The sequence below is a fragment of the Triticum dicoccoides genome, chromosome 6B, assembly GCF_002162155.2.
Source record: "Triticum dicoccoides isolate Atlit2015 ecotype Zavitan chromosome 6B, WEW_v2.0, whole genome shotgun sequence".
Lineage (NCBI taxonomy): Eukaryota > Viridiplantae > Streptophyta > Magnoliopsida > Poales > Poaceae > Triticum > Triticum dicoccoides.
The window spans coordinates 685,222,531-685,243,307 of NC_041391.1; the positions used below are offsets into that span (position 1 = coordinate 685,222,531).

A 20,777-nucleotide genomic window follows, 5' to 3' on the forward strand; every position below is an offset into this window, starting at 1 on the left:
CGCTCGAGCGGCCGGAGGAGCTCGGCGACCCAGGGCGCAGCGTTGCCAGACGAGTGACTTGGCCTCGGTGCTGCGCGGGCCGTCGAGCTACAACATGCGCCCCGGCCCGGCGCGCCGTCGCTGACCTGCTCTGCTGGACAGGATGCCCGGGCAGGAGGAGGAGGAGCTCAAGGCGGAGAGCTCGGACGAGCCCTCCGCAATCCATTGATGCCCGTTGGCCACGTATCGGATCGAATGCAGCGGCTTGCAAAGTGCAGTCCAGGGCCGTGCATGCTGTGTCGATGGCGTCGCGCTCAAACCGACTCCCAGCTCGCGCCATGGCCGCGCGGAGCACGCGCGCCGGAGCACCCGCCGCTGCTCTCTTGATCTGCCAGCGCGCGTCTGTGTTGTGCCTGCGCATCTGTGCTGTGCTCGTGTCTGCGTGCGTGCACCATCGGCAATCCTCGCCGTGCCGCAGCTCCCCGGCCGCCTGCGCCGTGTGCGTGCGCCGCCGCAAGCTCCACGTCTACCTCCTTCTCCTGTTGCTTGGCGCGCGCCAACTGCTCGACGAAATGCCCGGCCGAGTTAAAATTTGGGAAGGAAGAAGAAGATTGCCACCTGGGCAACGACGGGTCAAAAGCATGCCAAGTCAGCATCAAAAGCATGCCAAGTCAGCACCAAAACTACTTTTTGAAGAAAATTGCCACCTGCGCTTCCTCGCGCGCTTGCCGCTGGATGGAGCAGGGGAGGGCGAGCCGTCGTCGCCGGGGCTGTGCCACCGCCCTTGCTGCCGGCCTTGGTTGATGGTTCGGCGGCTCGAAGCATGTTTTTTGTCCCCAACCTCTTCCTTGGTGCGGGGCGGCGATAGGTTGGTCAATTCCGGGCGGCGGTGGCGGAAGGATCTTGCGGTTCCATTCCGGCTGAAATCATGCGCATCGGTGGTGGCGGGGGCGCCGGGAAGTGGTGACAGATAGGTCGAGTAGCTGCCTTTTGAGGCAGACTTACAATTTTTACTCCTTTAACGGTTTAAGAGATCAACTAGGTGTGGTTAACTTGTCAAAATGAGGAATTGAAAGTTTTTGAAGGGATTGGTTAGAGATGCTCTAACAAGAGTTAGATACGTCGGGCCAAAAACGAGAACCTACTTGAAATTAGTAGGCATCATGCAATCTTATCTACTCCCTCCGTTCCTAAATATAAGTCTTATATTTTGGAACGGAGGGGGTATAAGTTGGGTTGGAGAAAGAAAAAATCTTGGGGTGATGTTGGACGTTTGGAGAAAGAAAAACTTGGGATGACGATTGAATCTCATCAGTTGGTTGGAAGAAAGCAGCCGATGAGGTGGACACAAACCTCATCAACAAACAAAGGAGGCTAAAGTGTAACAACAAATAATATTCAAACATAAAAAGAATGGATATACATCTTTCTAGCATCATTAAACGGTTACACAGAGTAAGCTAACCAAGGAGGCAATTGAAACTACACAAGCAGTCATTTTACGATACTTCGAAAAATTACAAACGAAGAAATATCCTATCGTTTTCATCATCACACAAGTCTGCATGAATTTCTGCCTACTGTTTCCGTCATGGTGTGAGGTCTGCAGGTAAGTGGCACAATGTTGCTCCAAGAATAGAATAGCCCTGGATCAAAACTGTAAACCCACCAGGAAGAACCTCATGTCGTTTCTCGCGCGCGCCCTATTACTCTTCTTTCTTCCCTTTCTTCGGCGCAGGCTTTTGGTACATCGCTATCTGACCCAGGATCGTACCGTTTGTCACGATGCCGATTACAGAGCCCATAAGTACTTTCCACGAGTCAAGGAGGGTCCAGAGAAGAGTACAGCAAAGGGAAAACAAATACTGCATCATATAGACACATCCCAATCATATATAGTATATGTATGTGTCACTGAAACTAGTACCATATTCTTTCGATAATCCACGATATCTGTGCATCTTCCAAATCAACTTAAACTAACAGGACTTTGAATGAACAGATCAGCAACCTAACTCAATAGAGCTGGACTGGTTATGCACAAGTAGAAATACAGGATATTGCTAATAATGTACACAATACAGCAGTTTAGCTTGTCACAAGAAGCAAATCAGAAACAGCTACATACAAACAGTCAGAGGTTTAGTAATGAACTATAATCAGAATCAAAGGATACCACTTAACGGAGTCTTCTCCTGGATGCTGGTAAAAACTCTTACTGCAACAGAAAGGGGCATTAAGAATTAGCAAGCGTTCAACACTCCATACAAGGGGAAAGTTTCACATACGAGTAAAACTTGATGAACAAAACCAATATTTACCTAAACTAAAGGTTAAAAGTACTTTGCCAAATAAGAATATGAACTGATTCAAGTCATCAACCATATTCTTTGGATTATAATGTATTAAAAAATTAACGGTGCTAATACTGTTTAGTTTTTAGACAGTAACATCAGACTGAAAAGGAAATGGAAGTCAATAAAATGAAGTCTTGAAAAATTATTGCCAACTATTCCAACTTACCAAGGGAACCAGCGAAGTTCATGAAAGAAGTCAGGAAGCTCAGCTCGCCAGTGCTCTTATTCTGCATAACACCAACAACCAGTCTATATTCAAACTCATGTCTTAAGATAAAAAAAAAGGTTCTGCAACAGTGCTACTAAAAGAATGTTACAATAAAGTGTTAGTTAGCTACAAACGGTGATCCCTTTATCCATTGATAAAAAGAACTTGCTACAAAAAGTTGAACAATCATATAGCTAGTTGTAGCAAGATGTAACAGAAAATAAAGGCCGTACTGTGAAATTTTTCCAGATCTGCGGTACTCTAGCACAAAAGAAGATGGCATGCTGTGAAGCCTGCGAAACGCACAAGTCCCAGAATCAGATGACGAGATCATACAGAACTTTTCAAGTGTACACAAAATAAAATACCACTTTCTACTTACATAAAGGATTTCAAAAAGACCCGGATCAATTTTTCCAACCAAAACAGTCGGAGCTAGTCCACAATATCTAAACAACCATTGCTTAGGGAAAGCAGGTAAAATAAATACGAAATCAGCACAGTGTTACTGAAACTGAGTGATTTGTCAAAATTTCCCATTTGTATTTCCATACTGTTGCTGATGGTACCTAAGAAAAACTATAATAGATTCCTGGACAACAAGGATACATCAAAGCTTTCATCCATGTTTTGGTTCCCATTGGTGGCGAGTAATAGTAAATGATTCCAATCAAGATAATTGCTGCAACCAAAACAGATGTAGGTTAAAAAGATTGGCGAATAGTTTCTATGCAGCTTTACAAATAGAAAAGAGAGTAGTGCTACTTCACCCACTGTCCATTTATGACATTAGGTCAAAGACAAACCTTGAATCAGCAGAAAAGCTAGCTCTCCATAAGCTGAAAAGGGCAGTCCTTTATGAATACAATATGCCAGAGCAATTGTGTAGCCAATGAGCTCAAGCTCAAAGGAGGCTACACTAAGTCCTCTAACACTTCCATGCTTCAAAATCTTTAGTATCTGCAATAAAAATAGTTCAGCCAAAGAACATCGAAAGAGAAGGCTGTCTACACTACAACAAAGCAAATTTACATGAATGATCAATAGAAAAAAAACACCTTGTGATTGAAATCTTATTGCGCTTATACATACAATTTCCTGAAACAGCCAGGTGCTGATTCATTCAGTATGAACACATGGATGTGATTCTACAATATTTGTTTCCAACATGTGATCTTAAATCACCTCTCTTATGAAGACCTCAACTCATGTTATTGTGTTCATCTTCGCGACAGGTTGAAGATGGACTAACGAATCATTATATGAGCCTCATAATTCCACAGGCTTTTATATACAGTATGTAATCCTCATTTTAAGATTGACTAACTTTAAACTTATGCAAATATAGCTGAGCATGTCGCACCAACTACATCAGCAGTTCAGCACCATAAACAAACGCTATATGAACATCTCGATCACTACACATCTTGACATGATACTCATAAAATAAAACATTGCTAGATTACTATACTGTGTGATTATCTGCAACACTTGGTTGATTAAATAAGCATACAAAAATCTGTCAGGCAGGTTACTAGCAGTCTACAATCATCCATCTGAAGCGCAACAAAGCCTGCAACCCTTTCTGATATTGTAAGAATCCATTTTTATTTATGTACATCAAACTCTCACACTGAACTTCTGCAATACTCATAAATTAAAAATGCATTTTGTCGAGCCCCCCTCAAGGCAAGGTTTGGTGGCCGATCTTTGGCATTGCAAGGGCAGATGACACAAGGTCAATAAAGGAACGAGAATCATGTTAAACCATAACAAAATGACAAACAACACCTCAGACATGCCTTCATCTATTAATTCATTTCCAAAATTAGGCACGCCAACACAACCTAAAAGAGCAAGCTTCCTGCTATGGGAAGATGTGAAGAAGTAAACGCCTCCATGACTCAAACTAGTTTATAGTTTATGACACTAGATACAGGCACCTGAGGGAGCTTGGTGACGATAGATCCAGCAATGATGAAGTACCCAAGGACTGTTGACAAGAACGGTAGAAGGGAGTCCCTGGAAGAGATGGTAGCATCCAGCGAGGCTGACCAGATGTACCCTATGTCCATGCCGAAGATTTTCGGCGGTGTTCCAGTGGCTAATATCCTTCCAGTGCTCATCTCCAGGGGCTCCAAACTTTGGAAACCTGGCAGCAATCGGGTTCCTGTTGAAGGCTTCCTCATGCAGCAAGCAATCAAGGATGAAGGTTCCCTTGAAAGTTTTAGGGTGAGAGCTGTGGGGGCTGTAGAGCATGTTTTTCTGTCAACTGGCCAGGATTGGAATGCACCATTGGTGGTGACAGAACAGAGCATGTGGCACACAGGAATCATGCTCGCTAATCAATTTCTAGATTCAAGCAAGCGGCTGTGAAGTGAGACCTGCAAATGCCTCAGAGGGTGGAGGATTATATCTCTCATGGCTAGAGAAAATTTGCAGCATCCACAACCTACACACTAACAAACACAAGGATCACACGACCATGGAGCAAACAAACAAAGAATTCCGCTGGTGGCTTCTCGCTTTGTTGGTTTTATGCACAATCTAGCACAGGGACCTTGCCATGCCGTGCCAAGGATTCAACCAGGCCAGGCCACCAAACAAACACCCTTTATTTATGCGCAATTTCGCACGCCATGCTCACGTAAAGAACCTGGCATCCTCTCACACCCACCCGCCTTCACACGAAACAAAACAGCCACACGGGCTTCTTTGGATTCATATGGCACAATAATCTACTACGGGTGGCCAATGATGTAATCTTGAGAAATCACCAAGAAAGTTCAGGCAATGGAAGGCAAGAGGGAACCGAACCGGACCGAACCTGCGGGAGCTTGACGGTGGTGGAGGCGGCCACGATGCAGTAGCCGAGGAGCTTGGAGACGAGCGGGAGCAGGCACTCTTTCTCCGGGATCTTGGCGTCCGACAGCGCCGAGAGGACGCAGCCGAAGTTCATGCCCAGGATCTCCAGCTCCGTCATCTCCAGATTCGCCAATCTCCACATCCAATCTGCAGCTAGTAATCATCCATTACAAAGATCAGAAGAAAAGAATTGAATGGGCAGAGGATGCTTCCGTCAGGAGGGAGGAGAGGGGTGAGGGTCGCAGACCTGCTCCGGATGGGCTCCCGGCTGAAGAGGACGTCCGGCTGAAGGTGCGGAGAGGAGAGGATGGCTGCAGCGGGCCAAGGGGAGGGCAGCGCGCCGACGGAGGGGCGGCGAGGCACCAGTGACGCTAGCTCTGGCGGCGGTGGAGGCTCTTCCCCTTGGTCTTCTCCGGCGACGGCTCTTCTTCCCCCCTTCGGTTGCTGCTCCGTGTGCCGTGGCCGCGCAGAGTTGGCGTGCAGAGGAGATGAACGGCGATGGGTGCGTGGCGGCCCGAGGATGGGTGCGTGGTGGGCTGGGGCGCTGGGCTGCGCCCAGGGCCAGATATTAGATCCCGTCGGATGGGTCTGCCATGAGGTGGAATTTTTTTTAGAACACACGCGTTTGCGAGAGCAACTAGTTGACGAGCGCTCCTTCAAAAGCCTCACAACGATCAGTGCCACTTGATGCGCTCTCAGTCACCGCCATGTGTCGCGCTCTGGACGCTCCCTCCAGATTTTATTTTTTTATTTGTTTTCCATGTATTTTTGGCTTTTTAAACGGGTTTTTTACTTTTTATTTTTCACTGGTCTTCCTTACCTTTTGTGCAAAAGAAAATTTGCGTGAAAAATAGGATTTTTTTTGCTTCCGCGAGTGGCACGATTTTGCTTTTGCGAGAAGCACCTGCTACTTCTTAAGCTTGTGTTGGTTTTTTCCCTTAAAGAGTAAAAAATGACACGGCAAAGTAGAGATAAGTATTTCCCTCAGTTTGAGAACCAAGGTATCAATCCAATAGAAGAAAAACGCACAAACTATCAATACCTGCACAAACAATCAAACAATTTGCACCCAACGCGATAAATGGGTTGTCAATCCCTTCACGATTACTTGCAAAAGTAAGATCTGATAGAGATAGATAAACAAAAGACAAAATATTTTTGAGTTTTTTGGTTTATAGATCTGAAAATAAAAGATGCAAAATAGTAGATCAAAAACTAATATGATGGAAAATAGAAGATCAGAAACTAATATGATGGAAAATAGACCCGGGGGCCATAGGTTTCACTAGTGGCTTCTCTCATGAAGGCAAATAATACGGTGGGTGAATAAATTACTGTCGAGCAATCGATAGAAAAGCGCAAAGTTATGATGATATCTAAGGCAATGATTTGCAATGTAGACATCATGTCCGTGTCAAGTAGACCGAAACGATTCTGCATCTACTACTATTACGCCACAAATCGACCGACTCCTGCCTGCATCTAGAGTATTAAGTTCATAAAGAACGGAGTAACGCATTAAGTAAGATGACATGATGTAGAGGAATTAACTCAAGCAATATGATAAAACCTCATCTTTTTATCCTTTTATGGCAATAATGCTATACTTGCCTCGCTACCTCTACTTTGTCACTGGGTGAGGACACCACAAGATTGAACCCAAAGCTAAGCACCTCTCCCATTACAAGAAAAACCAATCTAGTTGGCCAAACCAAACCGATAATTCGAAGAGAAATACAAAGATATCAAATCATGCATATAAGAATTCAGAGGAGATTCAAATAATATTCATAGATAAGCTGATCATAAATCCACAATTCATAGGATCTCGACGAACACACTGCAAAAGAAGATTACATCGGATAGATCTCCGAGAACATCAAGGAAAACATAGTATTGAGGATCAAAGAGATAGAAGAAGTCATCTAGCTACTAGCTATGGACCTGTAGGTCTGTGGTGGACTACCCACACTTCATCGGAAGGGAAATAGAGTTCATGTAGATACCCTCCGTGATCGAATCCCCCTCCGACAGGGTGCCGAAAAAGGTCCCTAGATGGGATCTCACGGGAACAAAAGATTGCGGCAGTGGAAAAGCGTTTCCTTGGATGCTTCTGGTGGTTTGGGAATATTCTCAAATATATAGGAGGAAGATCTAGGTCAGGGGGTCACCGAGGGGCCCACGATAGGGGGCGCTTCCTACCCCCCTGGGCGCGCCCTCCACTCTTGTCGCCACCTCGTGTCTCTTCTGACTTGCACTCCAAGTCTCCCGGGTGTCTTCTGGTCCAAGAAAAATCATCCTGAAGTTTTATTCCATTTGGACTCCGTTTAGTATTCTTTTTCTGCGAAGCTCAAAAACAAGGAAAAACAGAAACTGGCACTGGGCTCTAGGTTAATAGGTTAGTCCCAAAAATAATATAAAATAGCATATTTAATGTATATAAAACATTCAAAACAAATAATATAATAGCATGGAACAATAAAAAATTATAGATACGTTGGAGACGTATCAACAACCATGCCTCTTGAAAACAAAACAAAAATCAGATCAAAAGCACGTTTCTGTGAATTATGAAAATTATTTTGCTGGGTGCAAAAGTTGCTATTTTTCAGCAAGATCAAACCATCACCGTAAGCTCTCCCTAAGGTCCTACCTGGCACAGACACTAACTAAAACACAAAAACACATCTAATGTGACGCCCGGGTAATCAAGCTATAGTAACCCTCTGGTAATGATGCCATGTCACCTTGATTACTGTTGATAATATCGCGTTAGTTCAGAACCGATCCAAATTCAAATTTGAATTAAAGTCAAAACAATTAAAGTTTTCAAAAGTCAAAACTAAATTGTTCCTAATGTGTAAAATAATCCATAATAAATGTTGGTGAGGAAATCATCTTTTAATAAAATACTTAAATGCACTAAATAAACTAAAACAACGATAAAACAATTATCTAAAATGCTTTTAAAGTAATAAGCAAATGCAAAATACTTTATTTAAAGTGCCAAAATATTTGGGGTTGTGACCTATTTAATAACACCAAATTAGTTGTCGCTTTTAAATTTTATAAAACTAAAATAAAAGAAAACAGAAAAGAAATAGAATTATAAAAAACAGAACAAACAAAAAAAGGAAAAGAACCCCCCCCTCCCCCCACTGGGCCTCGGCCCAGCTGGCCACTGGGCAAGCCAGGTCGGCCCAGCCGGCGCCCCCATTATCCCCGCCACTCCCCCATGACCTAGATCGGTCCACCCACTCCCCTCCCACGCCTCGCTCCTCCTATCTCTCCCCCGCCTAGATCAAGATCGGGGCAACCGTGCCCCGACCCCGCGACGTCGTCGCCCAGAACCCCCTCACCGGACCACCCTGCTGAAGCCACCCGACCATCCTCCGTCATCGGCGCCGCCTCCCCGTCTCCATCGCTTGTTCCCCTCTCTTCCCATGATCCAGATCGGGATCGACCTGATCCCGCCACCCGGCGCCGCCCTGCCGTTCGCCGAACCTCCCTGTCGGACTGCCTCTTCATCGTCGCGCTTCCCTGACCTCCTTCCCGTCCCCTACTGCCCCGTGCCCTACACCGGACGGTGAGGCTCCGGCCGCTCCTCCTCTTCGCTCTGTCCCGCACGTCACCTAGATCCATTGGCCTCACCGGCCGCCAACGCCAGCTCGCGGTCGCCGCTGCCCCGCACCATCCCGCTGCCTCCCTGCTACACCCTGGCCACCTTCCGCGCCCGGACGTGTTCCCGCACCGCGATCGCCGCGTTCGGCTCGTGCGCCGCGCACCCCCTAGAGCATCCATGCCACGCGCCCCGCCACGCCTCTTCTCTCCCCCGCGCTCTCTGCTGCGAGCTGCGGCTGCTGCCGCCGGCAGATCGTCCCGGTGGCGCTCTGCTCCCGCTTCAACCGCCGACCGTTGGTGCCGCCGGTCGCGCACACCCCGTGGCCTCTGCCGCCGCGCCCGGTGGCCTTGCCCCGCTGCGCCCAATCGGGCGCTCAAACAGCGCCCGTAGCCCGTCGCCCCGCGCGCCCGTTAGCCTCCCAATAGCCACTGTCTATGGGGGCCCACGCCCCTGAAAAAGAAGTAAAAAAAGAGTAAAAATTAATTAATTAATTAATTAGCTTGATTAACTCTGATTAACTAACCTAATCACTTAGTTAAGCTAATTAACACTGATTAGTTAACTCCGTTAATGACAAATGGGACCCAGTGGTCAGTTTGACTAGTCAACAGTCAAAGTTGACCGCTGACGTCATAAAACGATTTTCGAATTAAATTAATTCTGTTAATTCTAAAAATGATTTAAAACTTTGAAAATTAATATAAAATAAATCGTAGCTCGGATGGAAAAACTTTGTACATGAAACTTGCTAAGAACGACGAGACGAAACCGGAAACACAGCCCGTTCATCCGCCACGCGTCCCTAGTATAGTGAACTTACAACATTTCACCTCCAGTTCATCTATCCGAAAACGTGAAACACCGGGGATACTTTCCCGGATGTTTTCCCCCTTCCGCCGGTATCACCTACTACCGCATTAGGGCACACCTAACACCGCTCATTGTCATGTCATGCATCGTCATGCTTATGTTTGCATTGTATTTACTATTTCTTCCCCCTCTTCTCTCCGGTAGACTACGAGACCGACGCTACAGCTGCCCATTTCGACTACGGAGTTGACGACCCCTCCTTGCCAGAGCAACCATGCAAGCCCCCCCCCCTTGATCACCAGATATCGCCTATTCTTCCCTCTACTGCTTGCATTAGAGTAGTGTAGCATGTTACTGTTTCGATTAATCCTATTTTGTTGCATAGCCTGTCATTGTTGCTACATCTGTTGATACCTTACCTGCAATCCTAAATGCTTAGTATAGGATGCTAGTTTACCATTAGTGGCCCTACATTCTTGTCAGTCTGCCATGCTATACTATTGGGCCATGATCACTCAGGAGGTGATCACTGGTATATACTATACATACATATACTATACAGATGGTGCCTAAAGTCGGGTCAGCTCGTTGAGTACCCGCAAGTGATTCCGATGTGGGAGCTGGAAGGACAGGTGGCTCCATCCCGGTAGAGGTGGGCCTGGGTTCCCAACGGCCCCCAACTGTTACTTTGTGGCAGAGCAACTTTGCAGGTTGAGACCACCTAGGCGAGAGGTGGGCCTGGCCCTGGTCGGCGTTCGCGGTTACTTCATAATAACATGCTTAACGAGATCTTGGTATTTGATCTGAGTCTGGCCACTGGCCTATACGCACTAACCAACTACGCGGGAACAGTTATGGGCACTCGACGTCGTGGTATCAGCCGAAGCCTTCTTGACATCAGCGACTGAGCGGCGCGCGCCAGATTGGACTGTAAGCCTGCTCTTGTATTAAGGGGGCTAGGTCCGCTTCCGGCCTCCCTCGCAACATGCAGGTGTGCAATGGGCGATGGTCCCAGACCCCTGCGCGCATAGGATTTAGACCGGCGTGCTGGCCTCTCTGTTGTGCCTAGGTGGGGCTGCGACGTGTTGATCCTTCGAGGCCGGGCATGACCCAGGAAAGTGTGTCCGGCCAAATGGGATCGAGCGTGTTGGGTTATGTGGTGCACCCCTGCAGGGAAGTTGATCTATTCGAATAGCCGTGTCCCTCGATAAAAGGACGAGCTGAAGTTGTACCTTAACCTTATGAGAACTAGAACTGGATACTTAATAAAAACACACCCAAACAAGTTCCAGAGACAACCCGGTGATCGCTTTCCCATAGGGCGACAAGGGGAGGATCGCCGGGTAGGATTATGCTATGCGCTGCTACTTGGAGGACTTCAATCTACTCTCTTCTACATGCTGCAAGACGAAGGCTGCCAGAAGCGTAGTCTTCAATAGGACTAGCTATCCCCCTCTTATTCTGGCATTCTGTAGTTCAGTCCATCGATATTGCCTCTTTACACATATACCCATGCATATGTAGTGTAGATTGGATGAGTACTCACGGTTGCTTTTCTCCCTCTTTTCCCCCTTTCCATTCTACCTGGTTGTCGCAACCAGATGCTGGAGCCCAGGAGCTTGACGCCACCTTCGACGACGACTCCTACTGCACCGAAGGTGCCTACTACTACGTGCAGGCCGCTGACGACGACCAGGAGTAGTTTAGGAGGATCCCAGGCAGGAGGCCTGCGCCTCTTTCGATCTGTATCCCACATTGTGCTAGCCTTCTTAAGGCAAACTTGCTTAATTTATGTCTGTACTCAGATATTGTTGCTTCCTCTGACTCGTCTATGATCCGGCACTTGTATTCGAGCCCTCGAGGCCCCTGGCTTGTAATACGATGCTTGTATGACTTATTTTACTTTTAGAGTTGTGTTGTGATATCTTCCCGTGAGTCCCTGATCTTGATCGTACACATTTGCATGCATGATTAGTGTATGATTGAATCGGGGTCGTTACAAGTTGGTATCAGAGCCGACTTCCTGTAGGAATCCCCTATCCAACTCCTTGGCCGAAGTTGAGTCTAGTCAATTCTAAACTTTCACTAACATGGCTGTGTGGCTTAGGGGCCCACGTCGCCATTGGGTGGTATTAGGATCTTTTATTCCTCGTCTATACTCTAGGACTCTGATCTCTCTTCTACTCGGGTTAAACGAATTTACTAACTCTAACTCTAGGTTCTCGTAACTATTTCTCCCAGAGGGCCCTCATTTCAGAAGATCACCTGCTTCGTCGGAAGATTCTGAGGATATCCCTCGATATTTTCCCGAGACCCTTGTGCACATCGCCTTTGCAATTCGCTATCACCAATATATCCCTATGGATATCTGCATGCACTTGTCATTCTCTTGATCATTCCTCGTTGCTCTTGTTGTTACAAGATGCCTCAAGATATCCCCCGATTGTCCCGAGAATCCTTTGAGTTTACTGTCTTGCAGTTTTATTTTGCATAAAAACCCTTATGGTTTTTTCCTCACATTTATCGAGGATTCGTTCTTCTCAATTGTTCATGTGTCTCACATAATTCTCTGGAATACTTTTTGATCTTTCGAAAATCCTCGGCAGCCTGTTATTCTTGAAATTCTTGCCTACTTGCATTATGGTTAATTCCATATGACTAGTAGTCATTGATAACATCCCTTGTCTTAGACATTTTGAGCCTATTGATTCAATATGTGCCTACGCACGCAGTCATCAGGTTATCCTTTTTAAAGTTATCTTTCTGACTCAGACGTCATTCCTGACATGAGTTGGTTCTCGGCAATTCAAACCTTTATTGATTGTCCAACTAAGTGTTTTCAACTTATCCATCCTTGATCAGAGCATCTGCTTCTGATTCTTCGTTTTGGAAACCATAATTTCTTTCTATTTAAGCATCAGACTAATCAGGTGATTCTTGAATCCGATGCCTCTGCATTCTTTCTTCCTCTAAGTGAGTACCGATACTCACATTAGCTCCGTTGTGGATTGCCCGATCCATTGTTGGATTTTTGTCTAATAGTGTCCTTCATATTCAATCACCTTGTGAGTTCTTCCCCCGATACATAATGCCTTTGGTAAATTGTATCCTCTGCTTGGCCAACCATGCTCTGCTTTCAAGCTTGTGTATTTACTTTTGAAACTTGTGGTATATGTTACTAAGATGCCCGATGGGTTGAACCTATGCCTTCCCCTAATCCGTGAGAACCCGAAAGTTTTCACAATTCATACTCTTTCGGTGTTCTCCAAATAAAATTCCAACACTATAGTTATATCAAAGCGAGAGGTGAATGAAATGATATGCATTAAAGAAGTGGGAGTCAACCTTGAACTTTGTGTTCATGCCCATGAAAATGATGTAGACCATCTCGGAAGCTTCTTGCACATGATTATCCAGCTGTATGATTCTTTCGGTATTCTTGAAATTGATTCCTTACAGTTATGGTTCCGACCATGCTGTCCTGATCTGATATATCTGATGGGAATTCATTCCAGTGCCTCGTCTATTTTTGGCAAGGTTGAATTATCTACTGTCACAGGTCAATGACCTAGTTCTACTTCTATCATGTTCTACCTTCGAGTATTACCCCCTGGTATCTCGAAGATGTCTTGCCATTGCACCACATCTTACTAACTTTGTTGCAGTAAATGTCTTTCCTTGTCGTAATCACTCTACGGGTTCTGGGTTGTTGTCAACCGAGGACACCGACTAGTGAAATTATTCCGCGCTACAAATCAAATACCCCTAGTATTTTTACTGGGAAATTCCGAACCCAATCTGGTCATTCCTAGACTATCGGTTGCATCCTAGTCTTGCTATGTTTAACTGTGCTACCTCGTCTTCTCTGGTGCACGAATTCTTCAGTGTGTGAGCATGACTTACGTCAAGCTTTCAACATCTTGTTGCTTGTCTTAAAAGACAACTTTGGTTCCGAGCTTGCATCTTATATATTGATCCTATAACTTGCCACTTCGTCATTTCCTTGCTTGTTGCCGTTGTTGTTTGATTGCATCCTCTTGAAACCTCCTGGCAAATGTGTCGGACCACCTTCAACACTTTGACTTCTTCCGAGATGTCAACTATGTTCATGATGAGAAATACCCTCCTTGCCTCGATGATTTTTATTATCATCGACAACACGCTTGACTTCCTTTCATTGCAAACTTGTCCACATTATGAATGCAACTTGCTCTCCAGCTAGTGTTGTGTTCTGCCTTGAAGTATTACTGTCTTTTATGCCGAGAATGTTGTGGGGATTGCTCCACCTCTTAGAAATTCTTGGTATGATGATACTTCTCACCATCACCATTCTTTCTTGGTTCCCGTGTTGATTCCAACCGGGGTATCAACAAGTGAACGACGTTGTTTGGATTCAGTACTTCTAGTAACCCTACTGCTTTGAAGTTAATGATCAATAGTTCATTTTACCTATCGGTTATTAAATCACCATTCTAAACATTGATCATGCTACCTAAGCTCATGTTATGGGTGCACCTTTCAACCAATGTTTAAGTGTGTATGTTTTTCCTCGAGCATACATCATTATATCATTTGAATTGACAAGTGTCATCTTCTTGTTCACATTTAAGTGTGTATGGAATTGTTATTGGGCCCATCAGCCACCTCCTCACCCCATCATTGGTTTAATGATGAACTATTGTTTCAGGAACCCGCTCCCATAGTTCATTTCCCGAGAATCTTGCAATGTCATTTCGTCGATTTGTGTTGCCCCTTTTTCTTCTCGGACATCCTGAGTCTGAGGTATCATGACACCAGTCAGATCTGAACCTCGGTCAGATATGATGGTTGGGACAACTTTCCAGGACTTATGATGTTGGTCCTTTGATGACTCGGTAATATGATGTCATGCCTAGCACCCCCCTGGCTGGAGGACCTATCATTATAATTTCTTTTGCAAGGATAACCATTCTTCCTGGATGAAATTGTAAGACTTATTTTATAAGTTGCTCCTGATGGATCATTTGTGTATCCAAAGTCTGGCCCTTGATTGAAACACCATATCATTGCTACCTCGAAGCATGACTATGATACCCCGCTCATCAACAAGAACATTGGAGGCGCGGTGCTAAATGTTTCTTGGTCAGTTATCCAAACACCGTTGTATGGGTAACATCTTGATTAATCCTTGCCTCTTATCTGAATAGTTGGGTACTTACTCTCCTACCCTCTATGCCATGTTCTGCTTGTACGTGGGAAGTATATGCTCCTAATAATTGTGTGTAATCACAATTTTCCTTTCCATTGTTCTGTTTAATATGATAATCGCGTTTTCCTGTCCATTCTTTTGTTTAACCCTCCTGTAATCTGACTTAGCTGAGCAGAGATAATTCCCTGCTTAGGTAGGCACCTTGTTGTATCACTCTGTCTGTAAGACCCTGTCACTATTGTTGATGACATTCCGGTAACCACCGATGGACGAGAACTTTGCCTATTGGTCCGCCTCGTTCAACGAGCAGGAGAATGGTTCTCTTCGTCCCTCGCCCTTAGTACCAACGTTGTTGCCAACATAACTGACACGCTATCCTCCGACATGCCTTTCTACCGTAACCGTGCAAGATGTCAACGCCCTTCCCTCTTTTAACCCACATGGTGGGCCCATAACCCACAGTTCCACAGGATCGAAACCTGACTCTCCTGTACACCCACGGTTACCAAAGTTATCCCTAGCGCGTGGCCTCGTATGTAATTCACGGGCCACCGTCCTAGTGATCTATTCTGGTAACAGACGCAATACTCAATCTCGTTGCTCTAGACCCCTTTTCACATGTTGTTTCAGACATCGAACGATTGCCTATCTGTTTGAAACTTCTCATGGTACCTTCTTACTTTGCTCTCGATATCTTCTTAAGTTTTGATTTGAGAGATACTTATGCTTCTTCTGATGTAGGGCGGAACCCTATGGGGACGATATTTCACGTTTGGAGTGGGTCCTACGAAGAAACACGAACAACGCGTGGAAGAACACAAGGGAAAACACGGGGAGAAACGATAGAAACACTCAACCGACAAGTAATCGATCACACAAGGGCTAGATCACCGAACACATAAGGTAGCACAAGATTCAAAATCAACAAAGGAAAGATACAAGAGTAACCGTTCTTCTCCGTGAGGAGGTCTTGATTGTCTTCTCCGGATGGAGGCCTTGAATCCGAATGGATCTTCTCCGAAGAGGCACGGTCCCTCATGTGGAGTAGATCCGGTACGGATGAGCAGAGATCTATCTCTAAATGAGCTATCACAATGCTAACCCCAAAACATAGGTGGGGATAGAGTATATATAGTCTAGGGGTGAAGAGGGGTACATGGGCCTCGGCCCTTACACTGTTCGCAGACAGGGAGGGCCGGATGTCCGGGCACCGGGCCGCGAGGGGTCGGATGTCCGGGCTGAAGGGCCGGATGTCCGGGCTGGTGCGGCTAGCTGTTCTGTTCTCTGGATGGGCGATGCCGGATGTCCGCTGCTTCGGGAGGCGCTGGATGTCCGGGGTGCTGGCTGGATGTCCGGGTTATCGGGGCAACCTTCTGTGCTCCCTGGACGCTGGTGCCAGATGTCCGGGATTTTGGCCGGATTTCCGGTGAGGGGGGGGCAGATGTCCGGGCTGGACGCCGGATGTCCGGTCCCTGTAGCTTCTTCTGCAGAGGCCTGGCCGTGTAGATCTCCAGGGGCCGGATGTCCGGGGTCCTGGCCAGATGTCCGGTGCCTGGAGGCTGCTCTTGCCTTCTTCCATTAGTTCTTTTCTTCTGTGGACTTGGGGTCTTGACCATCTTCATGTGCATCCTCGGGAGGGTCCTCTTGGTACCTAATCATGCACAACATTCCGGATTGAGGTAGTAGCCATGTCTCTAGAGGATAATATGATATATCACTAAGGAGAGAAGTCACCTCGGTCTCGAGAGCTCTAGCTCGTGCTCTAGTCATGGGTCCTCTTGGTGCTTGGTGAGACGATGGAAGGTCCATGGGGATGACCAAAGGATGCTCCGCATCATCTCCCCCCCTTGGGAAAGATCCGACCTCGGATCGAAATCCTCATCACCATGGTATGGGGAGAGATTGGAGACGTTGAAGATGTTGCTCATGTTGTACTTGTCGCGTGGGAGATCGATCTTGTAAGCGTTGTTGTTGTAGCGTGCTAGCACCTTGAAGGGTCCATCAGCTTGAGGGAGAAGCTTGTACTTGCGTTCGTTGGGGAAGCGGTCCTTGCGAAGGTGTAGCCACACGAGGTCTCCAATGTTGAATATCATGGGATGCTTGTTGACGTTGAGCTTGGTCGCGAGTCGTTGTACTTGGCGCTCGATGGTGTGCCTTGTATCTTCATGCATCTTCTTGATGTAGCTTGAACGGGCACTTGCGTTGAGGTTGGTGCGCTCTTGTAGAGGAAGAGGTAGAATGTCCAATGGGGACAATGGGTTGAAGCCGTAGATGACCTCGAAGGGGGACTTGCCGGTCGTCAAATGTTTTGCACGGTTGTAGGCGTACTCGGCGATGGGTAGACACTCCTCCCACTCCTTGATGTTCTTCTTGATCAACACATGAAGTAGAGTGGAGAGCGTACGGTTCGTCACGTCCGTTTGGCCGTCGGTTTGAGGATGGTACGCGGATGAGAATAGGAGCTTGATTCCGAGCTTGGCACATAGCGTCTTCCAAAAGTAACTCAAGAACTTGACATCGCGGTCGGAGATGATTGTCTTTGGTACTCCATGGAGGCACAAGATTTCCCTACAAAAGAGATTTGCAATGTGTGAAGCATCGTCTATCTTGTGGCATGGAAAGAAATGTGCCATCTTAGAAAATCGGTCCACAACAACAAAGACAGAATCCTTTCCATTTCGAGTTCTAGGCAAACCAAGTACAAAATCCATGCTAATGTCTTCCCAAGGTTGATAAGGAATAGGAAGAGGCATGTAAAGACCATGGGATTGAGCTTTAGACTTAGCTTTGTGACATGTAGAGGAACGGTTGGTGAAGCGTGAGACGTCGCGGAACATCTTGGGCCAAAAGTAATTTTTGGAGAGCGTGGCGAATGTCTTGTCGCGTCCAAAATGTCCCATGAGTCTGCCTCCATGAGCCTCTTACAAAAGGAGCAAACGAAGAGAAGACTCGGGAATGCATAGTTTGTTAGCTCTCATAAGATAACCATCCTTGATGTAGTATTGTTCCCAAGATGTATGCGTCAAACATTTAGCATAAGGAGTAGCAAAAGATGGGTCATTAGCATACAAGTCTTTTATGTGCTCAAAGCCAATAACATTCAACTCAAGTTTAGTGACAAGCATGCATATGCGTGAAAGTGCATCCGCAACTACATTTTCCTTACCCTTAATGTACTTGATCACGTAGGGTAAAGATTCAATAAACTCACTCCATTTTGCATGACGCTTGTTCAACTTAGTTTGACCTTTTAAGTACTTCAGCGTTTCATGATCAGTATGGATGACAAACTCATGAGGTCGAAGGTAATGCTCCCAAACATGTAGCACACGCACTAAAGCATACAATTCTTTGTCATAGATGGGATAGTTAAGTTGAGCACCGGAGAGTTTTTCACTAAAATATGCAATGGCTCGTTTTTCTTGCATCAAAACTTCGCCAATTCCGGTACCACTAGCATCACAATGAACCTCAAAAGTTTTCTCAAGGTTGGGCAAAGCAAGAATCGGTGCATGAGTAAGCAAAGACTTGAGCTCATCAAAAGCGGTGGATTGCAAAGATCCCTAAACAAAAGGAGCATTCTTCTTACTCAAAGCATGCAAAGGAGCGGCAATAGTGCTAAATTCTTTCACAAAGCGACGATAAAAACCCGCAAGACCAAGAAAACTACGCACTTGTTGCAAATTGGTGGGTTGGGGACAAGTTTTAATTGCTTCAATTTTAGATTCATCAACATGGACACCTTGGAAGATACAACAAAACCCAAGAAAACCACTTTTTCAACACCAAATGTGCACCTTTTCATGTTGGCATAAAGACGTTCCTTGCGAAGCGTTTGCAAAACAACCCTAACATGATTAATATGCTCTTTCATGGATTTGCTAAACACAAGAATATCATCAAAGTAAACCACAACAAAGACTCCAATATAAGGGCGAAGCACATAATGCATAAGATGCACGAAAGTACCGGGAGCCTCCGATAAACCCATAGGCATAACTAACCACTCATATAAGCCAAATTTGGTTTTGAAAGCAGTTTTCCATTCATCACCCTCTTGTATGCGGATTTGATAATAGCCACTTTTAAGATCAATTTTTGAGAAAAAGTTGGCCCCGCTAAGTTCATCAAGCATATCATCTAAGCAAGGAATGGGATGCCTATAGTGAACGGTAATAGCATTTATAGGTCTACAATCGAACACAAGCGGAAACTTCCATCTGGCTTAGGCACAAGTATAACGGGAACGACACAAGGGCTTAAACTTTCACGTACATGACCGTTGTCGATGAGTTGTTGTACTTGCTGTTGAATCTCCTTAGTTTCTTCGGGGTTGACACGGTATGGAGCTTTGTTTGGAAGTGGCGCTCTGGGGATGAGGTCGATTCGATGCTCAATGCCTCATAGAGGAGGTAGACCCGGAGGTAGCTCATCGGGGAAACATCTTGGACTTCCTGCAAAAGAGATTGAAACACTAAAGGTAGCTCGTGAGAGGTGTTAGTTTTTGGTTCCCCATCCTTGCACATAAGGACAAAGTGCATAACACTCGATGGGTTCTCACACACTTCTCTCATCTCACTTTTTGTGGCAAATAGGACTAGGTTTTTCTCTCTAGGCGAAGAGGCGCTCGAGTTTGGCTTGTGGCTCTCACTCACTTTTTGGTGGATCACTTTCTCACTCTTCTATCCATGATGGGTGGCTTGCTTGTCGGCTATCACTTGACTAGGAGACATAGGTTGTAGCACATATTCCTTCCCTTTCATCTTGAAGCTATAGTGATTGGTGCGCCCATTGTGGATGACACCATGGTCGAATTGCCATGGTCGACCAAGAAGGATGTGGCAAACAGTCATTGGGACGACATCACACTCCAAAGTGTCTTCATATGCACCAATTTTGAAGGAGACTTGGACCGTATGCTCAACTCATATAGTGCCGGAGTCACTTAGCCATTGAACCTTGTAGGGGTGCGGGTGCTTCCTCTTGACCAATTGAAGCTTGGGGCATAGTTCTTCACTTGCCAAGTTGTGACAACTAACTCCATCGATGATGACCTTGACGAACCTTCCATTGATGCCGGCCTTTGTGTGGAAGATGTGGCATCTTTGGTCTTCTTCTTGTTGATGTTGAAGAGTCAAGACCTTGGAGACAACGAGAGCAGGGCTCGAATCCTCATCACAAAAGACTTGATCATCTTCATCCTCATTCACGCGCCGGTGCATGGCTACTTTCTCAAGAGCTTCCATCTCCTCATCACTCATGGAGTCATAGGTGCCATCATCGTTGAGGATCATGGTGCGCTTGTTTATGCATTCGTAGGACTTGTGGCCTCGGCCGCCGCAAGTGAAACACTTGAAGGAGCTTGTCTTGACGGTCTCACCGGCCGGAGTAGATGATGAAGCACGCAGCTTGAAGTTGCTTGTAGTAGGAAGAGGACGACTTGAACTAGATGAAGTTTTCTTGTAACTTGACTTGTCGTCGTTGCTTGTAGAAGGCTTGGTTGATGTAGATGTTGGAGGAGTTGTTGAAGCTTGGTTGTTGGAGAAGCCGTAGGTCTTGGACGAATACTTGGCGTACTTGAGGTCATCTTGCACTTGTCGTTCCGCTTTGGTAGCTTGATGCACAAGCTCAATGAGGTTGGAATAGGGTTGGAAGTCGGCAATCTTCTTGATGGGATGATTGAGTCCATTCAAGAAACGTGCCATAGTTTGCTCATCATCTTCCATGACATTGGCTCGAATCATGGCT

At 46.0% G+C, this 20,777-nt stretch overlaps 1 protein-coding gene across 2 annotated transcripts; it reads right to left on the bottom strand.

The window, feature by feature from the left end:
- Nucleotides 1-1,354: 1,354 nt before the first annotated feature.
- On the bottom strand, nucleotides 1,355-5,949 carry LOC119323926 (mannose-P-dolichol utilization defect 1 protein homolog 2-like). 2 transcript variants are annotated; one of them, XM_037597638.1, is made up of 9 exons: nucleotides 5,657-5,949; nucleotides 5,372-5,556; nucleotides 3,351-3,504; nucleotides 3,154-3,226; nucleotides 2,927-2,993; nucleotides 2,778-2,837; nucleotides 2,503-2,563; nucleotides 2,156-2,197; nucleotides 1,355-1,789 (listed from the first exon to the last, which is right to left on the bottom strand). In XM_037597638.1, exons 2-9 carry the CDS (start codon nucleotides 5,549-5,551, stop codon nucleotides 1,686-1,688), a joined length of 741 nt encoding a protein of 246 aa, XP_037453535.1. In that variant the 5' UTR covers nucleotides 5,552-5,556; nucleotides 5,657-5,949; the 3' UTR covers nucleotides 1,355-1,685. The 2 variants fall into 2 exon arrangements, with proteins under 2 accessions (XP_037453535.1, XP_037453536.1); XM_037597639.1 differs by having other exon boundaries at nucleotides 5,372-5,562.
- Nucleotides 5,950-20,777: the final 14,828 nt, after the last annotated feature.